The 27,287-nt window shown below is 46.0% G+C and overlaps 1 protein-coding gene across 13 annotated transcripts in view; it reads right to left on the reverse strand.

The window, feature by feature from the left end:
* mecom (MDS1 and EVI1 complex locus) overlaps window positions 1–27,287 on the reverse strand; it is a 131,990-nt gene that overhangs the window by 83,457 nt on the left and 21,246 nt on the right. For all 13 annotated transcript variants that reach the window (XM_029445577.1, XM_029445572.1, XM_029445570.1 and 10 more), the window contains one exon: window positions 3,280–3,626. In XM_029445577.1, the coding sequence (XP_029301437.1) occupies window positions 3,280–3,626 (347 nt within the window). The remainder of the gene's footprint in view (window positions 1–3,279; window positions 3,627–27,287) is intronic.

A 27,287-nucleotide genomic window follows, 5' to 3' on the forward strand; every position in this document is an offset into this window, starting at 1 on the left:
AGCTACAGTTTCATCACAACATGTGTTTTGGAATCTCACAGTGAAAGTTTTTGATCCAACACACAATGCAACCTCCTATATTCTTCTCAGTAACTCATTAGAAACGCACTATGTCCCGCTGACAACAGTTCAAATGATGGGTCTCCTCCTGGCCAGGCAGCTGCCTCTCCTCCTTCCATCCTCCCATCCTCTCATGACCGGGAGGTTCAGGAGACAGGCAGAGGCAGGAAGGGCCCTGCCCAGCCACCTAATCCTCTACTCCCATTCACCATCACTGCTAATCTCCTTCCCCACCTCCCCACCACCACCACCACCAACACTATCGCCTCCACCTCCACCTCCGCCTCTCACTCAAGAGGTGCACAAAGGCCCTAAAGCACCCCTGTCCCGCCCCACTCATCACCCCACCCCTTCTCGCACCCCTAACCTGCTCCGCCCATTGCTCCTACAGCAGGAGGCACCCAGTTCTCTAAGCCCAGGACCCATAATCCCGTGGGTCTGTGAGTTTGGGTCATTGAGTGCTGGATAACTCTCTCCCGGATTCTAACTCTTGTGTTTTATTGTTGCTCTGCTGAGAAGAGGACAGACACAAATGGAGTTTGAATTTCAATGTGCCTAACGACTCAGAGAGAGACAGCAGAATATGGACTGGGGGGCATCCGGGCGTTAAGAGTGTTTTCAATGACGCCATGGAGCCATACATGCAAATACTGCCAGCCACATTCTGTCACATGAAAGAGGGCAATATTTTTGTAGAATTATTAAATACATTCTGAGTATTTAAGCCTCTATTATTATTATTTTTAAACCTGTTTAACATGAATTTAAGCCGTTTATGTGCTAAACTTCGGTGATAAAACGGGTCATCAGCTCCGCTCCGCTGGGAGTATTCACCAGGGTTGAAAGGTCACTTGTTTCCATTTAGATATTCAAAGCCATTTGGATTTATTTCAAAACTCCCCTTCTTTTTATCTCAGCTGTTTATCGTTTCATTGCAAATATAAACGAAATCAAATCATTAATAAATACAGTTTAGTTTCTGTTTGTGGGAGAAATTATTTATACTGAGACAGATAACATCGGACAAACACAATTCACTCTTATAAAACTCTCATCACACACACACACACACACACACACACACACACACACACACACACACACACACACACACACCGGCTCAGTCAGCACTCCAGTTCTGCATACGACAGTGTAGGTGAGCGTCTCAGCCCGACAGACCCCTCACTGCTGCCTCTCTACCTCTTATTTACTGAAGCTATCTTTCCCATAAGTCACCATTCCTGTATTCATAAAGCATCATGGGCGCCATAACTCACTCTTCCCCTTTATGAATAAAGCCCCCAAATTTATGGTGATGGCTCTGAGGAACGGTGGCCTCCCCCGGTGACAAACTTCCCCCAGTCTGTCACCGCTGGCCTGGGCCGCTCAGGGCCCTCCATCAAACGCTCCAGATGGGAGCGCCACTTTAGCGTTCCCCGGTCGGTGACATCACCTCGCCGCACGGCGCGGAATTGATGATGAAAGCAAACATATCTATCTTAACTCACATTTACCAAATCAATTTTATTTTTTTACAGACCCTCCGCAGGCTTATTGGCATATTGACGATATGCGGGCAGGAGGAGGGGGGGCGAGCAACGGGTGAGGGATGGTAAACGGGTGGGCATGGGAGGAGAGGGGGGCGGGTCAGTAGGGCTTAATGACATTTACCATATTTAATGCAGAGGGATGTCATCACTGAATATCCATTCTGAATAATGTGGCATTTCATCATAAATTCTTTACAACTTATTTACTTAATGGAAAGAGTTATGGCTCGCTGTCAGGGTGGTAATTAAACATTGTGATACAGTGCTGCCTCGCCAGGATCCCATCTTCCCCCCCCCACCTGCCCGCCACCAGACACACACACACATGCACACTCGCATCCCAGCTCCTCAGCTTTTTAAATACATATTATTATTCAAGCTCCCCATAAATTACCAGCGGATTAAAATTCATGAAACCTGTTTTTCCTTTATTTCCCTCCCTGGGAAAAGAGAATAAGCCAGAGTTATTCAAGCAGCTGTAAATCTCCCAGAGACTTTGTATTAACGTTCTGTGTTATGAACATGGGCACAAATTAAAGAGTTTCCCCTCACTTCCTTTTAATATGTGGCGTCTCTCCCGTCAGTTGATAATGAGGGAGACGTTTGTGTTTCTCCAAATGAAATGTAGTCCAGGGAGAAGAAAAGGACATTTATTTTGGTTTCGTCCGAGCCAAAACCACCGAGTCAGAGCTGACGGGCTGGAGTAATGCTCTGTGATGCAAACCCAACGTGCACCAGTCCAAATCCAAAACTATTTATATGAGCCGAATGTTGATACTTCACCAACGTGTTCTCGGTGGGCTTTAAAGTGCAGCATTGACTCTGCTAGTGATGCTGCATTAAATCATCTTTCTATGTAAACCTGGGACTTTTCTCTTCATGAACTGCATGGTCAGCGGTTCTTGATGAGCTCGCTTCTGTCCTACAAAAGGCACAAAGGCCTGAATATGAAGGACTAAATCCTCACATCCAAATTAGAGAGGATCTATTTCGGGAGGCTTAATGAGGCTGATACTCTGCCGGCCCCTTCCTCCTACTCTATAAAAGCAAACTAGCGTGACACTGACGGAGACCACATCTAACCTTTGACCTTGTCCTGTGACCCTGACTTCGATTTTTTGTGCCGGCTGACCAATATGTGATTTGCCAATGGCCGCACCGGGTCCCTAACCAGGATGAAAAAGGGATTTATGGCTTTTCATTTTAATTGAGTTAAGAGCACAACCTCTCTCTTCCAATGGCACTGAGCTAACATTACATCACTGGGCAACAACTGCCTTGTGGTCACTGGGCTAAATGTGAGCATGACGACATGGGAGGAAATAAAAAAAGAGGACTGATGTGAATGCTACAGTGTTTATATTGGCCGAGGACCCCCCTTGTGTGCTACTACTTTTGCAGAAACCTCGTAACTGCAATCTTCATTTTTATACTTGAACAGTTATAAGTAGAGCACATTTCTTTACCCTAGCTGCAATGTAATCTACCCCAAACCCATTGAAGAATAAGCCACTGTAAAAACAAAGTATGTTTTCTGCTATTATAACAGTTGCGGTGCACTTAATGAAACATTCTTCCAATCATTTATGTGTATGAAGGTGCAGACTCTGCATATCAATAGTTTTGGATCACAGAATATGCATCTCTTCTTCATCAATTGTGTTCCTACCTCCCAGCCTTGAGTAGGGTCCCGAAGATAAGGCATGTGCTCTCCTTCGTATGGTCCAAAGCGCTCCCCGATGTTTGCCCTCCTGTGGCTCCAGATGCCCAGGCCTCCGCCCGGAACTGCTGACTCTCGCAGTTCAAAGTCCAGGGGAATGGGCAAATCTTCTTGGGGTAAAAAGATGCCCGGGTGTTGGAATGACAAGGGGTCCTGGGGGGAAGCCTCGTCATCAGAGAGCGATGGGGACGCCGGGTCCTCGGCCAGGGCTGAAGAAGACGTGGGGTCACCATCAGAGACGCATACATCATCCAAGATGTCGGACGGGTAGAGGGCAAACTCATCGTCACCATCACCTGTGAAAGACAGAGAGTCTCTGCGTGAGGGCGGCGCTCGGGGATTTCTTTGTGATTGTTGGAGTATCACAAATTAACACAGGTTATCTCTCCAATGTTATTTCATATTGTCCTGACAACGCTGACGATTGAGTAAAACATACAGAGTGTGATTGAATGAACTTGATCAGTTAGCAGAAGATAGGAGGTCCAACAGATGTGAAACAACATGTGCGGGTGTCATGTGACACAGCCTGTTTTCATTGACAACAGTAATACAGAGCAGGAGAGCACTTGTTTCTAATGTCAATGTTTGCCTTCTTTTTTTCTAGTTTCTAATCATTGGGTCTGTTCCTGGCCTAGAAAACACCCAGCAGACACATTTACATTCGTATACAAAATAACCCTGCTGCAGCAACATGGTGTGTTTGACATTTCTTTGAGCTGAAGCCAAGGTGGGTAAGCAGGGTCTGCTCAGCATTGTACTGCTCCGACTGTTTTATATTTCCTTTTCCTGAACTCTTTCTCCACTGTCCAGTGAAAACAGAGGGAAGCAAACTGGGGTTAATTGTGAATCGAGTGAAACAGGACATAGAAGTGCGACCCTTGAACCCACACTGGGCTTCTTCAGAGTGCCACACGTGGCCTGTGGAGCTTATAGGCGGAAGAGGGATTGAATCCTTCGCGGCGTTGACACAGTGTGCAGGTGGAGCAAAGCTGCACTTTTCCGAGCGGAAATCAGAATAACAGATATATTTCCACGCAAAGGCGGTCAGACAGGGAGACAGACGAGTTCTGATACAGACAATCAGACCAAAGAGACAAATCAAAGAGCTAATGAAGACGCCGTCTGGGACGACAGCCAGCCAGGTGTCACACGGGGAGACAGAAAGACACTTGAAGCCGGAAATGATTCACAGGAAGCTGCCGCTCCCCCAGCGTGCGTCTGAGATGGGCAGCGCCTAACGCAGGCTGACAGGCCACGGGGAGAGGGGGCTCTGCTAATGAGGCTCCACAACCCATCCCTGTGCTGAGGAACATTCCTGAAGGGCTGCCTGTGTGACACTGTACCGCTGCGCTGTCAGCCATGGAACCTTTGATCCACACAGATACACACACACACACTTCTTGTTCACTGGCCATGAAGTAACCGTGCTTCTGATTGACTGAACGGGTCACTGTGATTGGCCACAGGTGGTCATAAACTAACCTGAGAGATTAACTCAAGACCAGGACAAAGTCATTGAACTTTTTCCTGTGCTCTGGCCTTTAAACTGTCCCGACCTCTGACACATTACTTGAGGCACAATAGCGCCCGAGTGCATTGTGTATAAGTATCCTTAATAAAATGTGTGCAAGGTCAAAAAACAACAGTGTCTGGTGAAAGGGAAAGCAAAACTGTCAACTCCTCTGCCAGTTAAGAATCATAATTCCTGTCAAGATGTGTGTTTGCTGTGGGGGGGAAACGATATATGCATGAACACATTGTGCTGAATCAGCGGTCTATTGTGGACGTTTTCTGTGTTATGCAGTATGTTCGTATATTTGTCAAACCGGATCTACAACTTAAGTATTTCTCAGAGTCATGCCCTGCAGCAATACCTGATCACAACTGTCCGTGCAACTATTGTGTTTGACACTCACACTGTGTGGGCCCAGCGTGTTTGAGGTGGGGGGGGGCCGGGCCGGGCGTGAAACCCAATGTGGCTCTGGGAGTTAACGTAATGATTTTCAGCACAGAGTAACGCGGTTATAGTGCTGGATATGAAGCTTGCCATATGGTAGAGGGACAAGAGCTTTTAAAGGTAACTGTATCCCTCCCATTGCCGTGTCTCCTCTGACATTTCCCCTCCCCCCCACCCTCACACTGGTCTCCCAAGTTTATATTTGATTTAGACCAGAAATTCCCCCGGTCCAGTGGACTCGACGAGAGCATTTCAGCTCATAAACATATACGTTTCTGTAAGGTAAACCTTAGCCGAAAGCAAATATGCAATGTTCAGAGTTTTAAAAATTGTGGTTTCATGTGCAGATGATTGATAAGTCTAAGACCGTAGCCGTGCTTAGACGTGTGGGGCGGGAGGGACACTGAGCACAGAGGATCAGATTAGTGTGTGTGTGTGTGTGTGTGTGTGTGAGTGGACATTTTGGGTGTCTCAGCCTACTTTAAACAAATAGTCCTGTTTGTTTGTTCAGTGGAATGGACATTACTTCATCATTGCAAGCTGACGCCCATCATCAAAGAGGGAGCGCTAGAATAGTTCTAGGGGAACTCCAGCTGGGAGAAGCACCATGACTTCAACTGCATTATCAATAGAGATGGCACATCGTGATAGTGCAAGAAACACAAAACATTCAGTACAAAATAATGAGCACAACTTTATTATCTCGCCCATCAAAATGGCACATTGCATAAACACGGCTTCACACACGGCGTGCATCTCGTGTATTTAAATGCTTGTGCTTGACGCCAAATTCATTAATTTTTATTAAGAGGGAAAACATTTGTTCCCGGGCGTGCTATCTGCATGGGTGGAATGATTTTCACCTCTGCCACGAGGTGTTGGGCGGACTCATACATCACACGATTACCCCGAGCAGCGAGCGGGGCCGCCATCATCAGGGAGTGAATTAAAGATGATAGAAGGAGCTATTAATCACTGTGACAAAGCCCCTAATGGAGGTGTGACCCAGCCACTGCCAACAGGACGCCAAGGGGACGCACCCACGGGACAAATGGATACATATGTTTACAGAGAGAAATAACCTACCTGTGGACAGTTACCCCCCCCCCCCCCTCTCATTTTTTTCTGCACCGCTGTCTTACTTCATCGCTGTGTGTCTTACGCTAAATGAACCCATATCACTCTCCGCTGTCTCTTGATCGTGATGATCTTTTCTAATCTTTTACATCCCAGAATAAAAGCGTGTCTGTCTCAGATATTGCTATTTTTAAACAGGTTTGGTAAAGTGAATTCAAGTTGTATGTCCTCCACTGCAGAGCCAGACAGGCAATAACACTGTAAGGTGTACGGTTGGAACATTATTCATCTACTTCAGCCTGGACCCGATTCACAGGCCACTTCATCTGGCCTGATAGAGGGGCCTAACGTTTGACTGATGGGGTCTTAGATCATGAAATATGGAAATGAACTCCTCACCTTATGAGGACAGGCCCTCATGCTTATCTGTAGACATCCTTTGTTGCATGTGATAACAGACAAATGGGATGGGGGGGGGGGGGGGCTTACCCTTGTACTGCAGGTCAAACATAATCACACATGATCCCCTCCATTAGTCATCACATCCAAATTGTGAAGCTGACCTCTTTATCATTCCTCTTTCTATGTATATCTCTGCACCAGGAGCATCGTGAATATGTATGTGTGTGCAGAAGTAGTACGTGTCATCACGCTGCTTCTCAACCAACTCAGAACCACAACACTCCCAATAGTTTGGAGGATTCAAAGTGTGTGGGAGGGGGTTGAGCTTATTGCATATTGATTCATTTGCCCGAAAAATGAGGATCCCCTGAGGGACGTGCAGGCGCAGACACCTGGGAGAGACAACTCATTGTGGCAAAGAAAAGAAAAATAATTATCTTTAGTTGGTTCATTTCAACGCCGTCACAGCTACTGCCAAACTGAAAATGGCTGCTGTTGGTTTTCTAAGCACAGTTAATTACAGTGCATCAGTTTGTGCCTAGATTCCCTCAGCAGGGTGTACGAGAGAGCGTTTGGAGCCCCGTGCCCTCGGGATAGGCAATAAGCTTCCTAATTAACTCTGTCTTTGTGCTTAATGGAGGCCTGAGAGCCGCTTTTGGGGAGTCTTTTGGTCTGCTGGTCCATCGAGGTGACTGTGGTACTGAGTGATACAAGCCACAAACATTCATAGCCTTAGGTAGCTGTATACAGTCCTGGCCCATTGTCCATCATTTATCTCTCAATATTTGTTTCTTCCACCAAAAACTATTTAATTGTAAAACAGTGAAATTTCCAAATAAAATACATTTGTTAATTTTGTTGTCGTTACCATTTTGTCCTTTTCAAATATCCTTAAAAAAATAATTGGATAAATAAATAATGGATTAACTTCCTTTGGTATCTTAATTATCATTGTTTTTAAAAGATAAAAGCTAGTTATAATCTAATGTTGTGTTATATGTTACTCCCTTAACATGAGGGACAAAACAGGTATTTCTGCAGGTGCTTTATGTCTGAAGAAAATGCCATACGTGCAGTTGTATTCACAAATCTACAAATTCATATGCTCACAAACAGGCACTCTTATTGTACAAACTGTTCAAGCACACACACACACACACACACACACACACACACACACACACACACACACACACACACACACACACGTACACATAGACACACACACACACACAAACACAGCAGAGTAACAAGAGCAGAGCTCTTTACACAGTCTTAATTAATGAGAGCATTGTCTATGTTTTTTCACCCCTGTGTTAGTCAACTGTTCCCCGCTCCAAATGGAAAACACTCCATTAAGGGCTCTGGGCCGAGTTACCAATTAACATCGCACAACAAACTGAAAGTTAGAGCCGGTCCCTCTGTGCACACACACAGACACCTAATTAATTAGCATTAGTTGTGATTAATAATGAGGGTCCTTTAATGGTAAATCTGCAGCTCCGATGGCAGGCTGACACAACAAAGGCGTCTGTGTGCGCGGCAGGATTTATCTGGGGAGCTGCTCGGGGATTTTAACATGTTTCTCACAGGCCTGACAAATGGCCTATTAATTATCTAATGTTGTCTGACAACAGTCGCTTGATAAAGATGTATGTTTGGACAGGGTGAGGAGGGGAAGATGCAGCAGAGGAAAAGAGAGTGTGTGCGTGAGTGTGTGGGGGTTTTCGCATTAAGAAAAAAAAAGTGAGGGGCGACAATTGGCGAACACACACACACACACAGCATGTTCTCTAAACACGATTCCTTTCTTGATACATTTGTATTAAAAGAAACGGCTTTACTTCTACTTCTGTGGTTGTTTGGGAAAATCAATATGAAGGATTAACAAAGCGCATTTATTTTTAATGAAATGCAAATGAATTAAGTTGTGATGAACACAGAGATGGATGTGCAACACACACACACACACACACACACACACACACACACACACACACAGTTTACGTCCGAAAACCACAATCAATATCATCAACGACGAAGCCTCCACATCAACCCGACCACTTCATATCATTAACTCTCAAACAACATGGAGCATATGGGCATCTCACTCGCTCTCTATCCCTCTCCCTCAGTCCTGACTCTAATTTGCGGAGTTTATCTTCCGCCTGTATGTTGACAGGTGTTGCTAAGTGGGATGCCAGTTGCCAAACGATTTTTATGATTGTTTTAGCCCCGCATTTGGCCTAATGAGATAGGATCCCAGTCGGACGCTAACTCAAGCCTGTCAAATGTAAAGCAAACAGAATAACAACCCGGCGCTCACATTGTTTCCACAAGCCATACATCAGCCGGGGCGTAGAGGGAGGGCCCTGCGAATCACACGCTGACCCCGGGATAGAGAAGATGAGAGGAAGGAGTGGGAGAAAAGGAAAGAGGAGGGGGTAAAACAGGAGACGGGGGAGGAGGAGATAGGGTAATACTCCACGTACGTCAAATGTAGGTTTTTAGGTGTAATACCATAAGAAACAATATTGTGACTTATTTAAATTAGGGGAAGGACGTCGTCCTGAGCGGTTTGTGCCTCTCCATATACTGTAAGTAAGTTTGTACTTGATTTATGTTCGAGCATTTGCTTATTGTTTCCTTGAGTCAGAGGGATATAAGTGTGTATCGTCTGCAAACAATCCTAACTCAGCACCCGCAGACATGTCACACACCTGTGCTGTCCTGTTCCTCCATCCTAATCCCTCCATCTTTTTAGACAGCAACAACAGAAACAAATCCCCCCCCCCTCCCCTCCAAGAACAATGAAAACAATAACTCTAAACCAAGTACCGCTGAAAGGTGACACAAGAATCTCAAACATTAACATGTCGACGATCATAAAAAGACATTATATGGAAAGATTTATTGCTTCATCCAAAAGTATAACCAAATGTTTATCTCAGAGTTGTGTTAGTAACAGTATAATACACGTCAATGCAAACATGCAAACATTCATTCTCTCTCCCCCTCTCCTCTCTCTTCCTCTTTCATGTCATGGATAACTGCCATTGGGGCCTAATATAATTATGGCTCACAGTTGTGCACATTTGAGAAATTGATTCCTTTGATGAAATGTGAGCGAGGCAGGTCTGGGCAAAGCAGAGAGACGTATATCCAGAGTGGTTGCTGCCAGCCCCCCCAGCCCCGTGGAAGGCCCCCTGGGTACCAAACCGCCAGCTCAGCCCGGCCCAGGCTGTCCCAGTCGTTAAAAGAAATGATAGCATATGTGCTTTGTTTAAGTTTGATGTCTTCATAATGCATTACACAATTAGATTGATTTGACAATTTCCATTATACTTGATAAAATATTTATGTAGGCCTGAGGATGGTAGTTCTTACCAAAGGGGGCGGATCTGCAGTGCAGATGGGAGCGCTGGTCTGCAGTGAGAAGGCCATAAGTCACTTAAAGCTGGGCAACATTGGAGGCAAATACAACCCGACTACTGGACATTTGTATTTGTAACATAAAAGATGTTATTTTGTAAGTCATGCAACGGAGCTTGAGCTCGTTCATGTGTTTGACATGAATAATCAGGCACACCTGATTGAGATCAGATGCATGAAGGCGTACTGTATATGAGCGAATCAATAACCTTGTCCCCATATGTTTGCATTGTGTGCTATACAAACACTGAACGCTACAGAAAAGAAAAAGCCTGGTGGGCATCGAGTGCGTTATGCCGTTGGCCACAGTCCCAACAGAACATTCTCCATCAAAGACAGTTTTTGGCTACAAATGTCCGGCTACGGCACATTAGCTTTAGATTTGCCTCAGTTGGAAAGCCAACGTCAACTGTATGTTGGCATCTGACAGAAATACATACAGAGGTTTACTATAGGATGCAACCTCATAAGACCGACATGACTCACGTGTGTCTAATGCACGCACAACATATCAAACTCAATTACATTCCAGAAAACTTTTTACAATTAGAATCTCTTCCTCTCCAACTTTCTGTATCCGTACATTAAAAGACAAAAAGATGCAGTAAATAAATCAATTTAAGCAATAAATTCAAACTGCTCATGTTTAGAGGTGAGTCCCCTTCACCCTTCTTTCCTTCCTAATTCTCTCAATTTTTCGTACCATGGACGTCTCCCTTTTTCTCACCCGTCTCCCTTCTCTCTCCCCCGTTTCCTTCACACCCTTTCTGCGAACCTCTCACTGTGCACAGCCACCCCACATCCATCACAGCCCAGAAATTTAAGGAGGCAAATTGGCCTCATCTGTCTCAATGTTGGATGCAGATGGAGTTTCTTCTGCTGAGGGAGGTGCAGTTAGTCACCCCTGCTGCCCCCACCCCTTCAATCTACTGCCTTAAAGCCAAGCCAGCCTGCACCGTTCTCAACACTATAGAGCCGCGTTATGAGGCCGGCTGCTGGTGTAAAGAGGCCACGGCGGTGAAGTGACCACTACACTGACCACATAGACTCTCTGCTTCATTCACTTTTCTCTCAATCACATTTTCCTTTCTTTTTTCCGTCTCGCCCTCATTCTTGCACACTATTTCGTCTACTCACTCCCTCACTCGTGCTTACTCACAAAAATGCCAGCACACACACACACACACACACACACACACACACACACACACACACACAGTGGTGGCCGCAGCCTGCAGTATAGTCTCAAGCAGCCTGGTCAGACCTGGCTCGTTAATAAAGGCCCTAAATGAGGCAGCATGCATAAAACATGAAGCGCCGCGTGCTGCCGTAATGAACTGCTGCTCCATAATTGCATCTCAGAGCCGTAAAATGAAGACAAAATATTTGAAGAGGGATTCTGTCACCTCTCTGCAGACGCAACACTAATCACAGGCGTTCTGCGGGGCCCTTGGGGTCTCCCCTTGACAGAGAGCAGGGGCTAAACGCCCAGGGCGGCGACATTGGCAACACCCTCCAAGTAATGGGACATAATTGAATAATTGCTGATTAGAAAATAGGGGGAAAGGTAATAGTACAACAGTGTCCAGTGTGTTATCTGAAATGATCCCATTGGGAAGGAGAATTTCATAATGTGGCACAGGATGGAAATACAAATATATATCTACTGTACCTACAGGGAAATTATTTCATTAATTTAGGGGTCAGTTTATGTGCCTGGAAATATTGTTAAGGGATAATAGATGAGATTGTGCACAAGCTGGAATAGAAAAGTGTTGTTTGTACCTGTTTGGGGAACCAGATGGATGAATAAATTAAGAGAATTCAGTCAGACAATCTGTTAGTCGCAAGAAACTACACACGGCAATCAAAGCATTCAAAATTACATATTGATTTATTGAGAAATAATAATGTAAAAAACCCACAAAAACCAAAGAGCAATGTCTAAACACACAGAGACAACAAGGACACACACACACATATATTCACACACACACACACACACACACGCACACACTGACAATCTCAGAGACAGGCAGGCCTCCAGATGAGAGATTGGAGTCCCACACAGGGGTGTCACCCAGACAGTTAGAGAGTTGCTGTAGTGACAGGGTGGCTGCGGTGACATAATGAAGGTGCTGTGGTTGTCACAGGAGGTCAGTGGTGATCACACTGCCCAGCTGGGGGGGTTAGGGACACGTATAATGAATCCTACCGATGACAAATGGCCCTCAACTCAGGGCTGAGGCATCTGACAAACTCAAACTCATCACTTGGACACCTTAAACACACACAGGGGCAACAACAGACACTACTAGGACCATACACACACACACACACACACACACACACACACACACACACACGTGAAGAAACATACACATCTTGCCAACATTTTAAAGGCACAGTTCACTCCAAAATGTTTCCTCTTTCCTCTCTTTTGTGTTAGCGACATCGGCCGTAGAGATGTCTGCCTTCTCTCTATTATAATAGATCGTATGGGAACTATCCTGAATTTCCCTCGGGATAAATAAAGAATCTATCTATCTATCTATTTTCTTTCTACCGTATCACCACGCGGAAGAAAGCTTGCATCTACTGATGGACGAGAAGCTTGTGCTTGTGACAGCAAGAGATGTAAACATTAATGGTGCTCAGGTGAGCTCAGGAGGAGGCGGACGGTAGAAAGAAAATAGTATAGATACAAAAGAGGCTCTCCTGAGCGAGCTAATGTTACGGCTCAGCCAAGAAGGACGCCATTAATGTCTCCCGCTGTCACAAGCACCAGACTCTACACGCAGGGATACAGTGAAACATAATTCCCACATTAAACGGCTGGAGTAAGGAGTCATGAATTCTGCAAAGACACGTTGCAGTTGAGTTTTATTTTGGCGCTTTGAGCAGCACAAACATCTCGTCTGTGTCTTCTAGTTCCAACATATCGGAGAGAAAGCAGACCGATATGTCACACCGAAACATTTAGATTGATAAAAAGCACTTTGGATAAGAGGAACAATATGTAGTTTTTGATTTTGGGGTGAACTGTCCATTGAAATATGTAGAGTGTATATTCAGGGTGCTGCTAAACCTGCAGAGCCCGTCTCCTTTAACAAGCTTCTCTTTGTGGAGGAACCTTTAGACATTTAGAAAGCCTCGGCTCCCAACTTCTCTGCTCAGCTTCATTTAATTAATCTTTTCTCTAACCTCTCGCTGCCACTTGAAGCTGTTGAAAAGGAGCCCTTAATATTGCTGCGGTGGCACTATCGTGGCATGTCAGAGGTTATCAATACAGGCATTGTTTAAAATGCACAATGGGCACCATGAATTCAGAAAACCCCCTCTTGCAGCATTTGGAAGCATGCGCATACACAGACTTAACACAGAAGGTACACATGCTGCTTTAAAAATCTGAATTCAATCAGAAACAGAATCTGTGTTTGGGGAAAGAAAGAAAACCCAAGTATTGGAACGCAGGAGTATTTTTAATGTGACACGCTGACCACCTACTACCAACCTGACATCCTCCATTTAATATTTTTGGATATGAATAGACTTTGTCTGAGGGTTGCTTTTCCACTCTCAGGGTCTGCTTGCCTCGAGCACTACCACAGCAGCAGACCAATTCCACCTTAACTTTGTTACAGAACTTGTTACTTACAATAATGTCCGTGGCTGCAGAGACTTTCCAAACCACAGTGTGACATGTGGAATAGACCCGGGCATGGAAAGGTCCTGGAGAGGATGTTTGTTTAATGATTGCTGGACGGCTAACATTCGGCCCCGCGCCCCGAGCAACAAAATCCCCCTCGGAGCACTGAAGCTGTTTATGTTATTTGTTATGGATGTCAATTTCCCTCTATTTAGCAGGTGATTTAACAGGGCAATACAGTAGGATTGTGCTATTGTATGGGGATTGTTGTCTGTGCGTGTAACACTACACAGCTCTGCATGGGAGTCTGGACGTAAACAGTGTGAGTCGCTGTCAAGACCGAGAGGGGGGGTTCAGCTTGACCTGCCAAACTTGTGTTTTAACGTTTGAATGTTAAGACCTGGGGATTAAAGACTGAGTTGTGATTTACTTGTAATCACTTTTAATACAAATAGTAAACGTATTGCATGTAGACTGGTTAATTAATGCATTCATTTTCTTTATATGTTGTTCTTCACATTCATATTTACAATACACGCTGTTTTATTCTTACCTACATTTTATGCCCGTAAGGAAATGTGAGCGTGTGTTTGCACATGTGTGGAGGAGGGTGGAGGCGGGACATACATGGAGAGTGACAGCTGCCAAATGACCGTCAGATTGAGGTGGGAATGCAGAAGGACAATGAGTGAAGGAGAGGAACATGACAGTAACAGCAACTCACATTAGACGGCGATCAGACACACACACACACACACACACACATACATGATCACCGATCCTACTCTGCCCTAGGAGGAGGGGGGGGGGTTGATGGGAAATGCGGTCCTATAACGAGGCTCAATGTGTCATTCAGACAGATGAGAAGGATCACAGAAATGCCCTGTTTCTTCTTCCTAATTCAAACAAACAGGGACTCTAAGCAGAGCCACATGGCCTCCCTTAATGACTGACATTTTGTTTAAGAACCATCCATAATGACCTGGTTTTAATTTAAATACTTGGTGTTTATTTCACAATGAGCTGCCAATATTCACCAATGAAAGATTCCAAAGAACTTGAGTGACTGGAGACTGTTGACTTCATGCTTTTTCTCTCGCTTTGGTTTTCCTGTTTGGTACATGTTTGGAGTCGCATGTGGAATGAATGACAGATTGCCGGCACATGAACATGTCCAACGCATTTGATATGGCATTATTTCTACAAGTGGGTTTTAATCTTTGGTATGATGGTTAAATGTAACCAAAATATGGCGCTTATATTTCTCAAACTGCATTTCTTGATTTCTGACGGCTCTATTGGCTGAGCTAATTTAATTCATTAAGGCATGTTATCTTTGTCATGGCTAATCAGCTGTGTCTTACGTTGTATTAGATCTGTGTAGAGAATCGTTAGGCTACGTGTGGAAATGCAACACGATGCATACATGTCATAAATGTAACATACAATCTTTAAGAGGCAACATGCACACGGCAAAGTGTAAAGCAGGCTCTTATACACCATCACTGTCCGTGAGAGGAAAACATTTTAAAAGACCTATATCGACTAGGGAAATAAAGCAATTACAAATCACAACAGCACAAAGATTAAACTTCTTTTGAACCACTTGATACATCGACAATCCGGTAAAACAAAAGAGCCAGGATGGAGAGCATCCCCCAAAGACATTAAAAGTGTTGCAGCCAATTAATAATCGCCTCATTTGATCCTGCTGCATGCACTTGTGCAGCCAAAATCAATCTAGGTCCACTTTTTGTTCATATTGATAGACTGCGTTGAGTGAAATAATGCTAACTCTAAACTAACAAAGCCGCAGCCATGTACATAGATGGAAATCAATTGTAATTAAAACTGAACAAGTGTTCTGCTTTATACACTCAAAGAGTGCATTGGTCATTAAATACATTTTCATCAGTTATCGCTAATCAGTTAGAGGTTTTTAATGAAGTGCAGAGCCTCCGCTCCTTTGGGATAGCGGTCGTCGCTTCCACACTTGTGTTTGCGAATTCACCCGTTGCTTGCTTTGCAATCAAAAGGCAGCTAAATTAAGTATCAAACAATTAAATGTTATGTGTCACTCTCCAAAACGATCTGTATTAGAAGCACTTAATTAAACTTTCAAATTCAAATGTACTAATCAGTTTGCGGCAGAGTGGGCGCTTGTTTTTCCCACATGAAACGCCACGGCTGGCCAGCCCGGCCCGTTGCCTGCTCATTAACATGAAGGTGTTATTTGCATTTCCTGATGGACTGTTCCAGTTTTTAATATCCCTCTTTCTGCTCTTACATCAATCATGGAAGAGGGAGGCCACCATAGGCCACTATTAACCCTCCAAATCTGCCACAAAACAAATATTACAAGAGTTCACTAATTTGGAGATCAAAAAGCCACTTGTCCATTATATAATTGAAATGAAGGTGGAGTGTTGCACTTCTGAAGAGCTCTATAATTACCAGCTGTTAATTGCACACTTGTGGTGTCTCACTTTTAATTAAAAAGAGCGGCTCGTCGCTGGACGATAAGCACCGGTGGAGAGGCAGCGGTTTAATCAACAAAGCGAGAGGAATTTGTTTCTGCTGTGGCCAGCAGCGGGTTGGAGAAATCTTCAAATAACCCAGGGAGATTAAAACGTGTCCATTAGGACCAGTCAGGTTTTATTTGGGGTGGCAGGAGCGAGGTGCATTTGAAGTCGTCCCGCTGCAGAGTCCTCGCTGAAGCACGGCTGGGGGTGTGGGTCTAATCAGCCCGCTGCTGGCCCTGAGCGCTCAACTGGAGGAATTGGACCCCGCTGGTGGTGAGAGAAGGAAGGGAGGAAAGGAGGGAAAGAAGGATGGAAGGGGGGGGGGGGAACAGCACCCCCATCACTCTCCCTTTCCTCTTCTCTCACTTTCTCTTTTCCTGCCTGAGCCGGTTACTTTGTTTTGTGACTGGTGTGACGGCGAGCCAAAAAAGTCTTTAAACTATACGTCTTGCTTCTCGAATTGGCTGTTTGCTTCGCACATTAGTCACTGGAAGAAAGCCTGGCAATCTGTACAAGCATGAGATATCTCTGCAGGATGTGTCAGCGCCCTTAGACAATACACAAACAACCTCAGGTCCCATTTGGACATACCGGAGAAAGCCCTTCCACCTATTTCATGACCTATTGAACCGCGGCAGCACAATATAAACTAAGAAGAAAAAAAACAAACTTCTGTACTTGATAGTCCCAACATGTGGCTATAACTCACACTATGTTTATATGAATGAGACAGTTACCTTGGTCAGCAACTCTGGGCTGCTGCCAGGTCTCCTAAAGGCTCTCGGTGCACCAGCCGCATACAGTACACGACTACCAGATCGCGATAACCTCGTCCACCCTTTCTCTGACCCCTCCAATCCCTGGCTGATAAAAGTGTCTGCCAGGAAGTGTCCTTCATTACGCTTCCTCCCTCTCATGCTCAATCAACACCTGTCACCACAGCAATCAGCGCCATGATGTGAACGCACGGCCTGAAGAGGTACTTTCTGCACATCTAGCTCACACGAGTCCCTCGTTGCTTCAAAGACAAAGATTATACTCTGTACATACAATTCCTTCCAGGTTTTGATTATGTGTATGAAACGTAGATCCAAGAAGTAATAACAGAATCACTCGGGGCTTCCCAGACCCCCTGAGTGTCGAAACTCTTTTAGATAAAGGGCTCTGGGTTTATCTAAGGAAACAGTCGCTGGGGCGAGGATGGTCTGGCCTCACTGACAGATTAGTCCAGCCCAGGCCCACTTCCTGCCTGCTGAGGACACTAATTAGAAGGAAGGACTGACACCACAATAAGAGCTGACAGTTGAGTGCACTTAGTACAGCTTCACACAATCCACCGCTGTATTAGTACAGCAGCCACGCCGAGATATAAATGTCATCACATGAGCTCAGGCTTATCTGATGTGACAAAGTTAACCTGGATGTTGTTTGGACAGAAGTACGAGAGCAGTTCTGAGAGAACTGTGAGGGTGCTGATGCACCAGAGGAAGTGTGCAAAGTGTTTTATTTGAAATGTTATCAAACTCACCCTTCACCATCTATCTCCCTCTCTCTCTCTCTTCTTTCTTTCTCAGGCCCCCACCCTCACTCCACCCCCTCTTTAGACACACACACACACACACACACACACACACACACACACACACACACACACACACACACACACACACACACACACACACACACACACACACACACACACACACACACACACACACACACACACACACACACACACACCGAAGGGGACAAAAGTCATTGTGAGCCTGGCCAGTTCCCAGTGTTAATGACATCCTGTTTACAAACACGTCCAACAGTGTCGCAGGGGTCATGGTCACTCGCACCCTCACACTCCGTCTGTCTGAGTCTTATATCTTATCCTTCTATTCAAATGACCTTTGACCTAATGAAGCACTCAGCGTGGCTACCGCAGGGAAAAGATACGAACACTCAACGAGGATGTAGCTCACATTCTGCTGCAACAACTGGAACCAGAAGAATGTGCGAGCACATAACACACTGTTCCAATAAGGTTGAAAAGCTCTTGCACACACACACACACACACCTGAACTAACCACAAACATTGCTATTATTATAATCCTAAAATCACCAAATGAAGGAAGAATGTGCTATTACCCAAAGGGCAAATTTACAATACAGTAACACATACGTGCGCGTAATGGGCTGAGCTGTTTTACAACGCCAGCATGAGCCGAGCTTTTGTTTTATTTTGAGAGGTGCTTGCTGTTATTGGATTGTTTTACACTAGCTGGGAGAATTGTATTCCAGAGGAGCTCTGTGCGGAGGGGAGTGTGTGAGATTGAGTCAGGCAAAGAGAGGGGAAGAGAAGGGAGATGTGTGTACGTGTGGCACTCTTGTGTAACGTCATTAGAAGTGTGTGTTGGGGCCGCTGAGCTTCTGTTGGTGTTTATTCATCAGGAAGCTAATGTCTCCCCCACTGAGGGATCGGGAGGGGTCCTCAGGTGCAGGTGGTGGCTCCGCACGCCAACCCAAAGCTACACCACTGACATTTGTTCTACTAAATATTCAACATTACCCTTAATGAAGTGAATGCCAGTAATACTGCGACGTCTACGAGCGGCCTCTCGTAGCCGCACATTCCTCCATCTCTGCGTCTTCGTGTGAGGTGAAACATGCCCAAAGTAAAAGTGGAAGAGCGGGCATTTTCTGGGTCTCTCTGTGGCTGTGCCAGCGGGCGGAGCGGTACGTCAGCGGCGCGGGTCGAGTGCCACAATGTGCCTGTCAGTCCACGGGACGTCCCAAAGGAGAAGGGCAAGAGGCAGCCCCCACCAACCTTGCCCATCCATCATCGTGACACCGCAAGCTGCAGTCATGGGAAACCCACCGCTGGCCGGTCGCTCTGGACCAGAGCTGGGAGGGGAAGGGGGAGACGGGATTCGCCATCCATTAAAAACACATTGTTTTGTTTATTATAACTAGTTAATGAGGTTGAAGTGAAGCTTTGCTTTGTTTTTCAAACACTTCCCGAGGGGATTTGGACGCAGACGGCCTGGTTGCTGGGTTCGGGCGACTCATAAGGGCCTGGGTGTTTTATAATGGATGTCTATAGATTTTATGAGAGTGGAGTTGGCCATGTTAGGAGTGAGATCCTTGGTTCTTGTAAAATGAATGGTTTTTAGGGCTTTTCTCCATATGCTGAGCTCAGACTCTGAATAACTTTTTCTTCAGCTTGCCACCCCTTCTTCCTTTTCTCCAAACCACTCCACTCCATTTTGGTCCGGCCCGCAGTTCATGAAACCAACACAAGTCTGGTTTTTGTCTCAACAGCGTCAACAACAGACATATTTGTTTACCAATGGTGCCTAGCAACTGTGTACGTCTGAGCCAATCTCTTGTACCCGTCAAAGAGGAAGGATAATATAAAACGAAAGGAATGTGATGCATGGACGATGTGTTTTTACAAAGCAGAAAGAAGGAAAGAAGGAAAGAAGGAAGACTGTTTCTGTGAAAGTTAGGAAAGAAGAGTAGCGTGCGTTAGCAGCGTCAGCAGTTTGTGGAGCCGGAGGCCCCCCTGTCTCCCTGTCTGCTGGAGATATGAGAGAAGGCCCACTCCCTGTCCGGCCGCAGCAGGGGCCTGGGCTGCCCGCTGACATGCCTACTTTAATTGTTAGTATTAAATCACTTGCACTTTTACTCAAGATGCTATCTGCCAGGCGTTAAGATATTTTACAGTAGCGAGTGTGCGCTGCTTAAATGTGAAACACCCTGAAGTCACACGCAGATATTTGCCGGGAGGTGTGTGCACGTACACAGACACAATGGATTCATGTATTGGACTGATTGTTGGTTGAGTGGATAGACGCATTCGGACTGCACCCGACCCGTCAGTCGACAATCAGAACCGCACCACCAGCTACACCATCAGCTGTTTGCTTTAGGAAGGCGGCTCAAAGCCAATTATAACACACTTAGATTCGTGTCCGACTTGTGTTTGGAAAGATAATATATGTCCAGTCGACACGGTGTGAGCGAGCGGGCGAGAGGGAAGCACTCATTGTCCCAGAATGCACCGGAGCATTATCGCACAGGCACGATACTTATCTTTGACTCTTTGCTAAAGCAGACAAACAGACCCGTGCTTGATTCCAACTTCTATGCCCTTCAGAACTGAATAATATTATCTTTCATTTCATGGTTGACCAGATGTTTATATTGCTTTTAAAAAGCTCTGGCTGTACATCAGGCAATGTATAGATAAAGTGCGGAAAGAAAAGAAGTGACTGAAAACATTTATCATCAAAAATTTGTAGCCTAATACACAAATGGGAAACATATGGACTTTACTAGTATGTGAAAATACATACGGAGACCGACAATAAGCAGGAGAAACACACACACACACACACACACAGATGCAGAGGGCAGAGGGTGCCGATATGAGTGGTGGTGAGTGGTGAGCAGAGACGGGAGCTCCATGTCTGTTCAGTGTGTTTTAAGAGTGTTTAAATGAGTGAAAAGTCAGTTATGGCTTCCAGATGGGGGCCAGTTTGATCCGGATCATTCTGACAGGCCTGGACTTTGATGTGCTGCTGCCTATTACTGACATTACAGGGAGACAGGCATATTTCTCCCTAATCACTTCCAACTCTTACGGCCTGCACTGGCGGGCCACACCAGCACTGTGTGTATGCGTCCGTGTGCGCTTTAAGAGAGTGCATGCATTTGTTGTGCCGTATAAGAAGGCTATGTGGCCCAATGACATCTGTGCATGTGTGTCTCAGTGTGCAGATACACACTTGTCTCGTAAAAAATAAGTAGCAAAGTTGTCGGTATTAATCTACACATTCATGCCGGAGCCTGCGGCGCCCCAGCATGTCTGCGTTTGTGCTCCGGTTGTATTTTAACCTGATTCTGAATGTCCTCCTGACATTTCATCATAAACCCTCAAGTTTCTAATGAAAAGCATAGACGAGGACAAGAGAGGAGAGTATAATGGCTTCATTTATGCTGAGGGGAGAATTCCCTTGGAAACATCCATCTCGTCAGGCAGGTTAAATATAGTCCAGACAGACAGACAGAAGGGAATCATTCCTCCACTTCCCTCTCCACCCACACTCCCCAGTAAGCCCAGTGGAAGTCATTTCTCAGTGACCACAGAGGAGGAGGACCAAAGGGGAAAAGGAGCGCCACTCTGCTCCTCACTAATCACTCTGTGACCCTGAGACCACCCCTCCACTACCCCCACGCAAGTCTCTTCGTTTCCTCCTCCTCCTCATCTCCTGCTTTTTTCTTTTTTTTGGGTGGGGGGGGGGGGGGGGGAACTGTGGAGAGGGATGAAGAGTGGAGGAGTGAATCAAGCCGAAGTTCCCCTCTTTATCTCCCAAAGGCAGGGGAATGCTAAGGGGCCGGCGCTTTGGAATCTGCTGTTTTGTCTGTCTCTTGGGGAGAGCTGGGCTGAGTAGCACAGGGACGTATTCAGAGCGAAATCTGGAGGGCCCTTCAGCAGACAATGGTGCAGCCCAGGGACAAAGTGAGTCCTTGATGAGGGATCTGTGGAGAGGTGCAGGTGTCTGAGGTGAAGAACAGTCTCTCAGGCCTGACCCACTTATCTCCAGCAGCTCCTCTTCTTCTCTTCTCTTTCACTATCACCATCCCTGATCACATTCGTGCAAACGAGAGTTTCTTCAGGTTCTTAAAGCGCACATGTAAAACGGGCTTAAACAAAGAAAAGCCACAAATGTCTGTCGAATCTAAACGGGGAGTTGCGCGCCGAGTCCCTCGCCTGCTCGTAGCGGGGAGGAAAAGGCCTTTGACCTCCAGGGCTTCACTCTGCATTCCTGGTAATTGCACTCCATCATACTTTGTGCTGGAAAAAGCAAACATCTAAATAAACCCCTGTCAAACCATGTTGTCCATCTGCCGGCAGATAAGACGAAGAAAACAAGGCTCCGTCCATAAACACAAACATAGGGGATCACAAATCAGTGGTCACGGGCGCCGCAACCATAAATTAGCCTCGGGAACCATTTTTAGCATTTAAGTACAACAGGGAGAGGACAGTGAGAGGAGAGGACAACCCGCTCTTTAAAATCTCATCACTGCTGTCAATGCGGGCTCCGCACCATGAAACAACGCCGGGATAACATCTACATGAGCTGGAGAGAGAAAACAACAAAGATGTGACCGCTAAAATGCCGGATGGCTCATGATGGCAGGGCTGGGTTACCCTGCAGCAGAGGAGACTCCAGAGGCACAGGAGAGAGGAAAGGAAACAAGTCACAGCCCTCTAGTGGAAATGTTTTAACTTATGTCTTTCACATATAAAAGAAGGGACATGTCCAAACAATTTCCAAGAATGTTTTCTCATCAAACAGGGGGGGGGGGGGTACATTTAGTCTTTGTTCTTTCACAGAGTGATCTGCAGCGTTGCACGTGTTACGCATTTACACATCAAAAAGTTGCTAAAAAGGAAAATAAATGACTATATTTGTTTACAACCTCTCTGAGTTACGCTGTAACTGTCCCGACACACAGTCGAATATCTCACGCAGAATAACAAATGAATCCCTCAGACATGCGTTCTCCAATGCGTTCCCTTTATATAACACGACTTACAGCCTCTGGGAAGACATTACCTTTGTACAGGAGCTCTTTCAACATCAAATGACAAATCGAAAATAACATGGGCTCTCAGGAGCCCCGCTACCCTCACTCTGCTGGGTGTAACATGCAGAGCCTCTGGAAACTGCACCACCAGATTTATCTTATTTTCCCAACTTATTTTCATATCTATTTCCTTTTCTTTGTGAATTAGGCGGTAAATAAAGCCAACGGGCCTTTTTTGCATAGTGAAATCAGGTGGAATTGCCACATTAAAGAATGCAGGCGAGGTGGAGCCGGAGCCATCCTCCTGGATTTGGGCAAATTCAGCTGATGCAAAACAAGGAATTAATTTGAGGGGAGCGGCTTGCGTGCTGAGCTTGGCGCTGTGACAAAGATGAATGGCATCATTCCAAGCGAATGGTAATTTCACTTTTTGTGACAGTGCTTTAGAGCAAAAGCGACTCTGGACGCACAAAGCATTTGCAATCCCATTGAGGGCCCTTGGTACCTGCCTATCAGACACCGCACATTGTTTACCAATCATCTGATATTGATTGGTTTCAGACTAAAGTTTAAAGATGAATTAGAGTGGGAGAAGGTTAAGTCCTAACCTTGAAAGATTTAGTGTCTTTTCAGCCCGTGTGTAGGACTCTCCTCAGCTCACTCGGAGAATAGAGAACTTTTAAATTCAATAGGGGGGTGGGAGACACAAAACGTGTCACATTCACCAAGTGAATCCACTGGAAGGAACGCAGAAGAACACCCAAAAAGCATAATCTTTCTCCCCAGTCGATAGAAATGGTAATTGCATGTGTGGGATAATACTTTGAAGCCAGGGCCTCGGTCGGACAGACCGCCTATTTAGGTTAAAAAAGGGGCAACAAAACAGCTCCTTCTTAACGCTTTTGTTCACTTCTCCTCTCTTTTAAATGTTTACTGGAAAAAAAAAGCTTCAAATCCACTCTCCATCCCCGGCACGCTGTGGCACCTATCACTCTTGGGTGCGTGGACACATTGTATTGTGTGAATCACTGATATGTAGCGATCATTCCCATGAATCATTTTCTATTTAACATTCACATTCTCAGGGATCCTCTTGAGATAGACAAAAGCATTTTGCCAGGCAAAGGATATTATTTGAATAATGTTACGCAACAGATTGCACGGAAATACTCGGGAATATTGGCAGCATAGTCAGCGCTATAGTCAAAATGAAAACACTCTTTAAAAGTAAACCCTTGCTACGAAGTTGTCCTGAAGCTCTTGAAGCCACGAGCAAATGATAGAGCGCCACAGGACACCCGGCGCTTCCATTTGAACATGCTGCAGAAGTGATGTTCCTACAATTTGACATTCTTATTTTGACATTTTGACAGAGCCAAGAGCACGCTGGTTCCAGCATTGGGTCCCTCCAGCTTGTCGGGATGTACCATCTCCCAGCGTGGGGTTGGAGCTCTAAATGGACCACTGGGCCGCCCGTCACAGCTGGGCCACACCACTTAACATCCCCCTTCCATCCCCCTCCAGCCGACGAGTCCTCTGGTCTACTCCGAAGCTCTCCAGCCCACTCGACCTCCCGACACAGCACAGAATAGGCGCAGGCAGCACTAACTCCACAAGGTGCCCAGGTCAGAGATCGCATTAGGAGAGTGCATGCAAGGCTCGTGGTCTGACAGGGAGACGAGAGCTAACACCATCCCTGTGCTCATAAAGTGAATCTGTCATGTTTTAAACATCAGCAGACAACACCAAAGGAACACGCTTCTGCAGGCCGAACAAACCAAAACAGCCGAAGAGTAAGAACCAAGTACGACGGTAATACTATGAATACAGATGATGCTGTGCACAATGTCAGCAATTGTCTTCATTCAGACACACTTAGTTCAAGCACATATGCCAGAAGCCCAGCTGTGTTCCTGTAGGTTACAAGAAGTAGCAGTACTGCAGACAGGAAGTGGACAGAGCTTCTGGGTTAGAGGGGGTTGCTGAGGATGCAGGTGTGTCCGCAGAGGGCAAACAGAACAGGACAGCAGGGCTCAGGGTCTGATGGCTTCTGTAAATCATCCAGACACTAATATGTGGGCCCACTGGGGGAAACCCACGCGTGCCGTGCCACAGCAGTGGCAGAGATCACGGCAGATGTTGTCCATAACTCAACAAGTGGGGAAGGTTCACTTGCAAGAGTCCACTGAGCAGAATCTCATTTTAAAGAATGGGCCGTAAAGAACAACAACAAAAGAGCATTTCAATAAGTAGAATCCTCTTTTGTATGTTGTTGCACTTATTGATAATACATGAACTCATGCAAAAAACACTTTTTCATAGAGTGGTCTTTGTCTTTCGCACACTTTGATTCCAGGTTTCATGATTACAGATAAAGCACAGGATGTACATCATGTACTTATACTCATGATGCTGAACCTACAGTTTGTCTTATACGGGCTATGATAATAGCACACACACACACACACACACACACACACACACACACACACACACACACACACACACACACACACACACACACACACACACACACACACACACACACACACACACACACACACACACACACACACACACACACACACACACCTCAGGGCTTAGCTAACCCTCCCAGCCTGGCTGGCCCTCAGCCCTGAATGCGAGCAGCACTTAAACTTTCCCCTTTTCAAACAGCGGAGCACAAAGAGAGGACCACATCAGTGGCCTGCTGATCATCCCCACAGACGGCTGAGCGCGGACAACAGGCAGGTCCCTGGGCACGTCCCCACATAATGTCCCCATGTCCCCCCATCACGCCTGCAATGGGTTCAGGCCCGTATGCTGCGTATTCGGCGCTCCCTCTCATGTGAGACTAGATAAATGACAATTCTTTCGAGAGAGGCAGTTAGAAGGAGTGGGAGCGGTTGGGGCGAGGGGTGGGATAGGGGGGCCTGGTGCTGCAGCTGTCCCACTGGCCACGTCCACCCCCTGAATCCTCTAACCACCCACCACCACCACCACCAGCCCCCCCCCCAGCAGCAGGTTTCTCCCTACAGAGAAAAAAAAAAAAAAAAAAACACGCTTCATTACGTCCTCTCTCCCCAGAGCAGCTAGGGGCCTTTCAGTGCAGATAAGCCTCTTAGACATGAAGTAGCGCTCAGAGCAGCGTTTGAGTGACAGCAGGAAGGTTTAGCCATTCAGTGGACAATGCTCACATTCTCTGGCTTTAATCTAGGAGGCGGACAATGATCTGTTTTTTAAGGCCTCATCTCCTCTGCTTTTCCCACAGCAGTAGGTGACTGGCACAAGGAGGAGAAAAAGAGACAGAGCGGGCCGAGGGCCGGCCGGGAGAGCACGCTGCTATCTCCCAAGGCCTCATGTTTCCTTGACAGTCCAGACTGAGGTGGGACAAGAGGGAGTGAGGCGGGCGGGAGGGGCGGGAGTAAAGTCGACGGAAGGCAAAGCGCATCAATCACACGCATACACACACACACACATGCGCGGGCACAAACAATCACTCGGTGATGGTTGAGTGCGTCTGTGTGACAGACAGGCAGGTGAGAGGCCTGGTGGTGACGTGGCTTAGTGTAGAGCTTTGTCATTCTTATCTGCTCTGACCACTGACATCCATCCCTCCTCGGCCATTGTGTGTGTGTTTCTATGATGTATTTATACAAACGCTAATGCACGAGCAACTGGAGGGGGGGGGGGGAAGCTAGACGGTGTGAAAAGGTATCCAAACAAAATCATTTGTTTTGATTTCATGATACAACGTAACCTCGGCGACCTTCTGCAGCTGGATGTGCTTTGATGACACAAAGCATTAAATATAATCAATGTCAGCCTTTCTGAAGAACTGATTCTGACTCTTCATTCTGTTTCAATACCCGGACAATTACGCAACTCACTTGATTAGTTCAGCGTGATCCGTGCAAGTCATGTGCATGTCATGTTGTCATCACAGGCGTCACTAACACAAAGACAGAATGCATTTCCTGAAGGGAACTAACGTTATTATCCACGACGTGTCTACATTTACCGCTGATGGAGAAACAAAAAAACAACAACGATCTATCCAAGGAAGTGAATGAGCAAGTGCATTTTCATGGCCAACATGAACAAATAACACGAGTCGGGACGACACTGTGTCAATTTGGCAAAAGACCTCGGTGGATTATTTTAGAATCACCTCACACTTCAGGCTGGTTTGTTTTGCTCCGTAGAATATAAACATCCACACCTCATCTACAATAAACAGGAGCTGCGCACTAGAGAGAGAGGAGCTAAGTGTGTGTGTGTGTGTGTGTGTGTGTGTGTGTGTGTGTGTGTGTGTGTGTGTGTGTG

The sequence above is a fragment of the Cottoperca gobio genome, chromosome 13, assembly GCF_900634415.1.
Source record: "Cottoperca gobio chromosome 13, fCotGob3.1, whole genome shotgun sequence".
Lineage (NCBI taxonomy): Eukaryota > Metazoa > Chordata > Actinopteri > Perciformes > Bovichtidae > Cottoperca > Cottoperca gobio.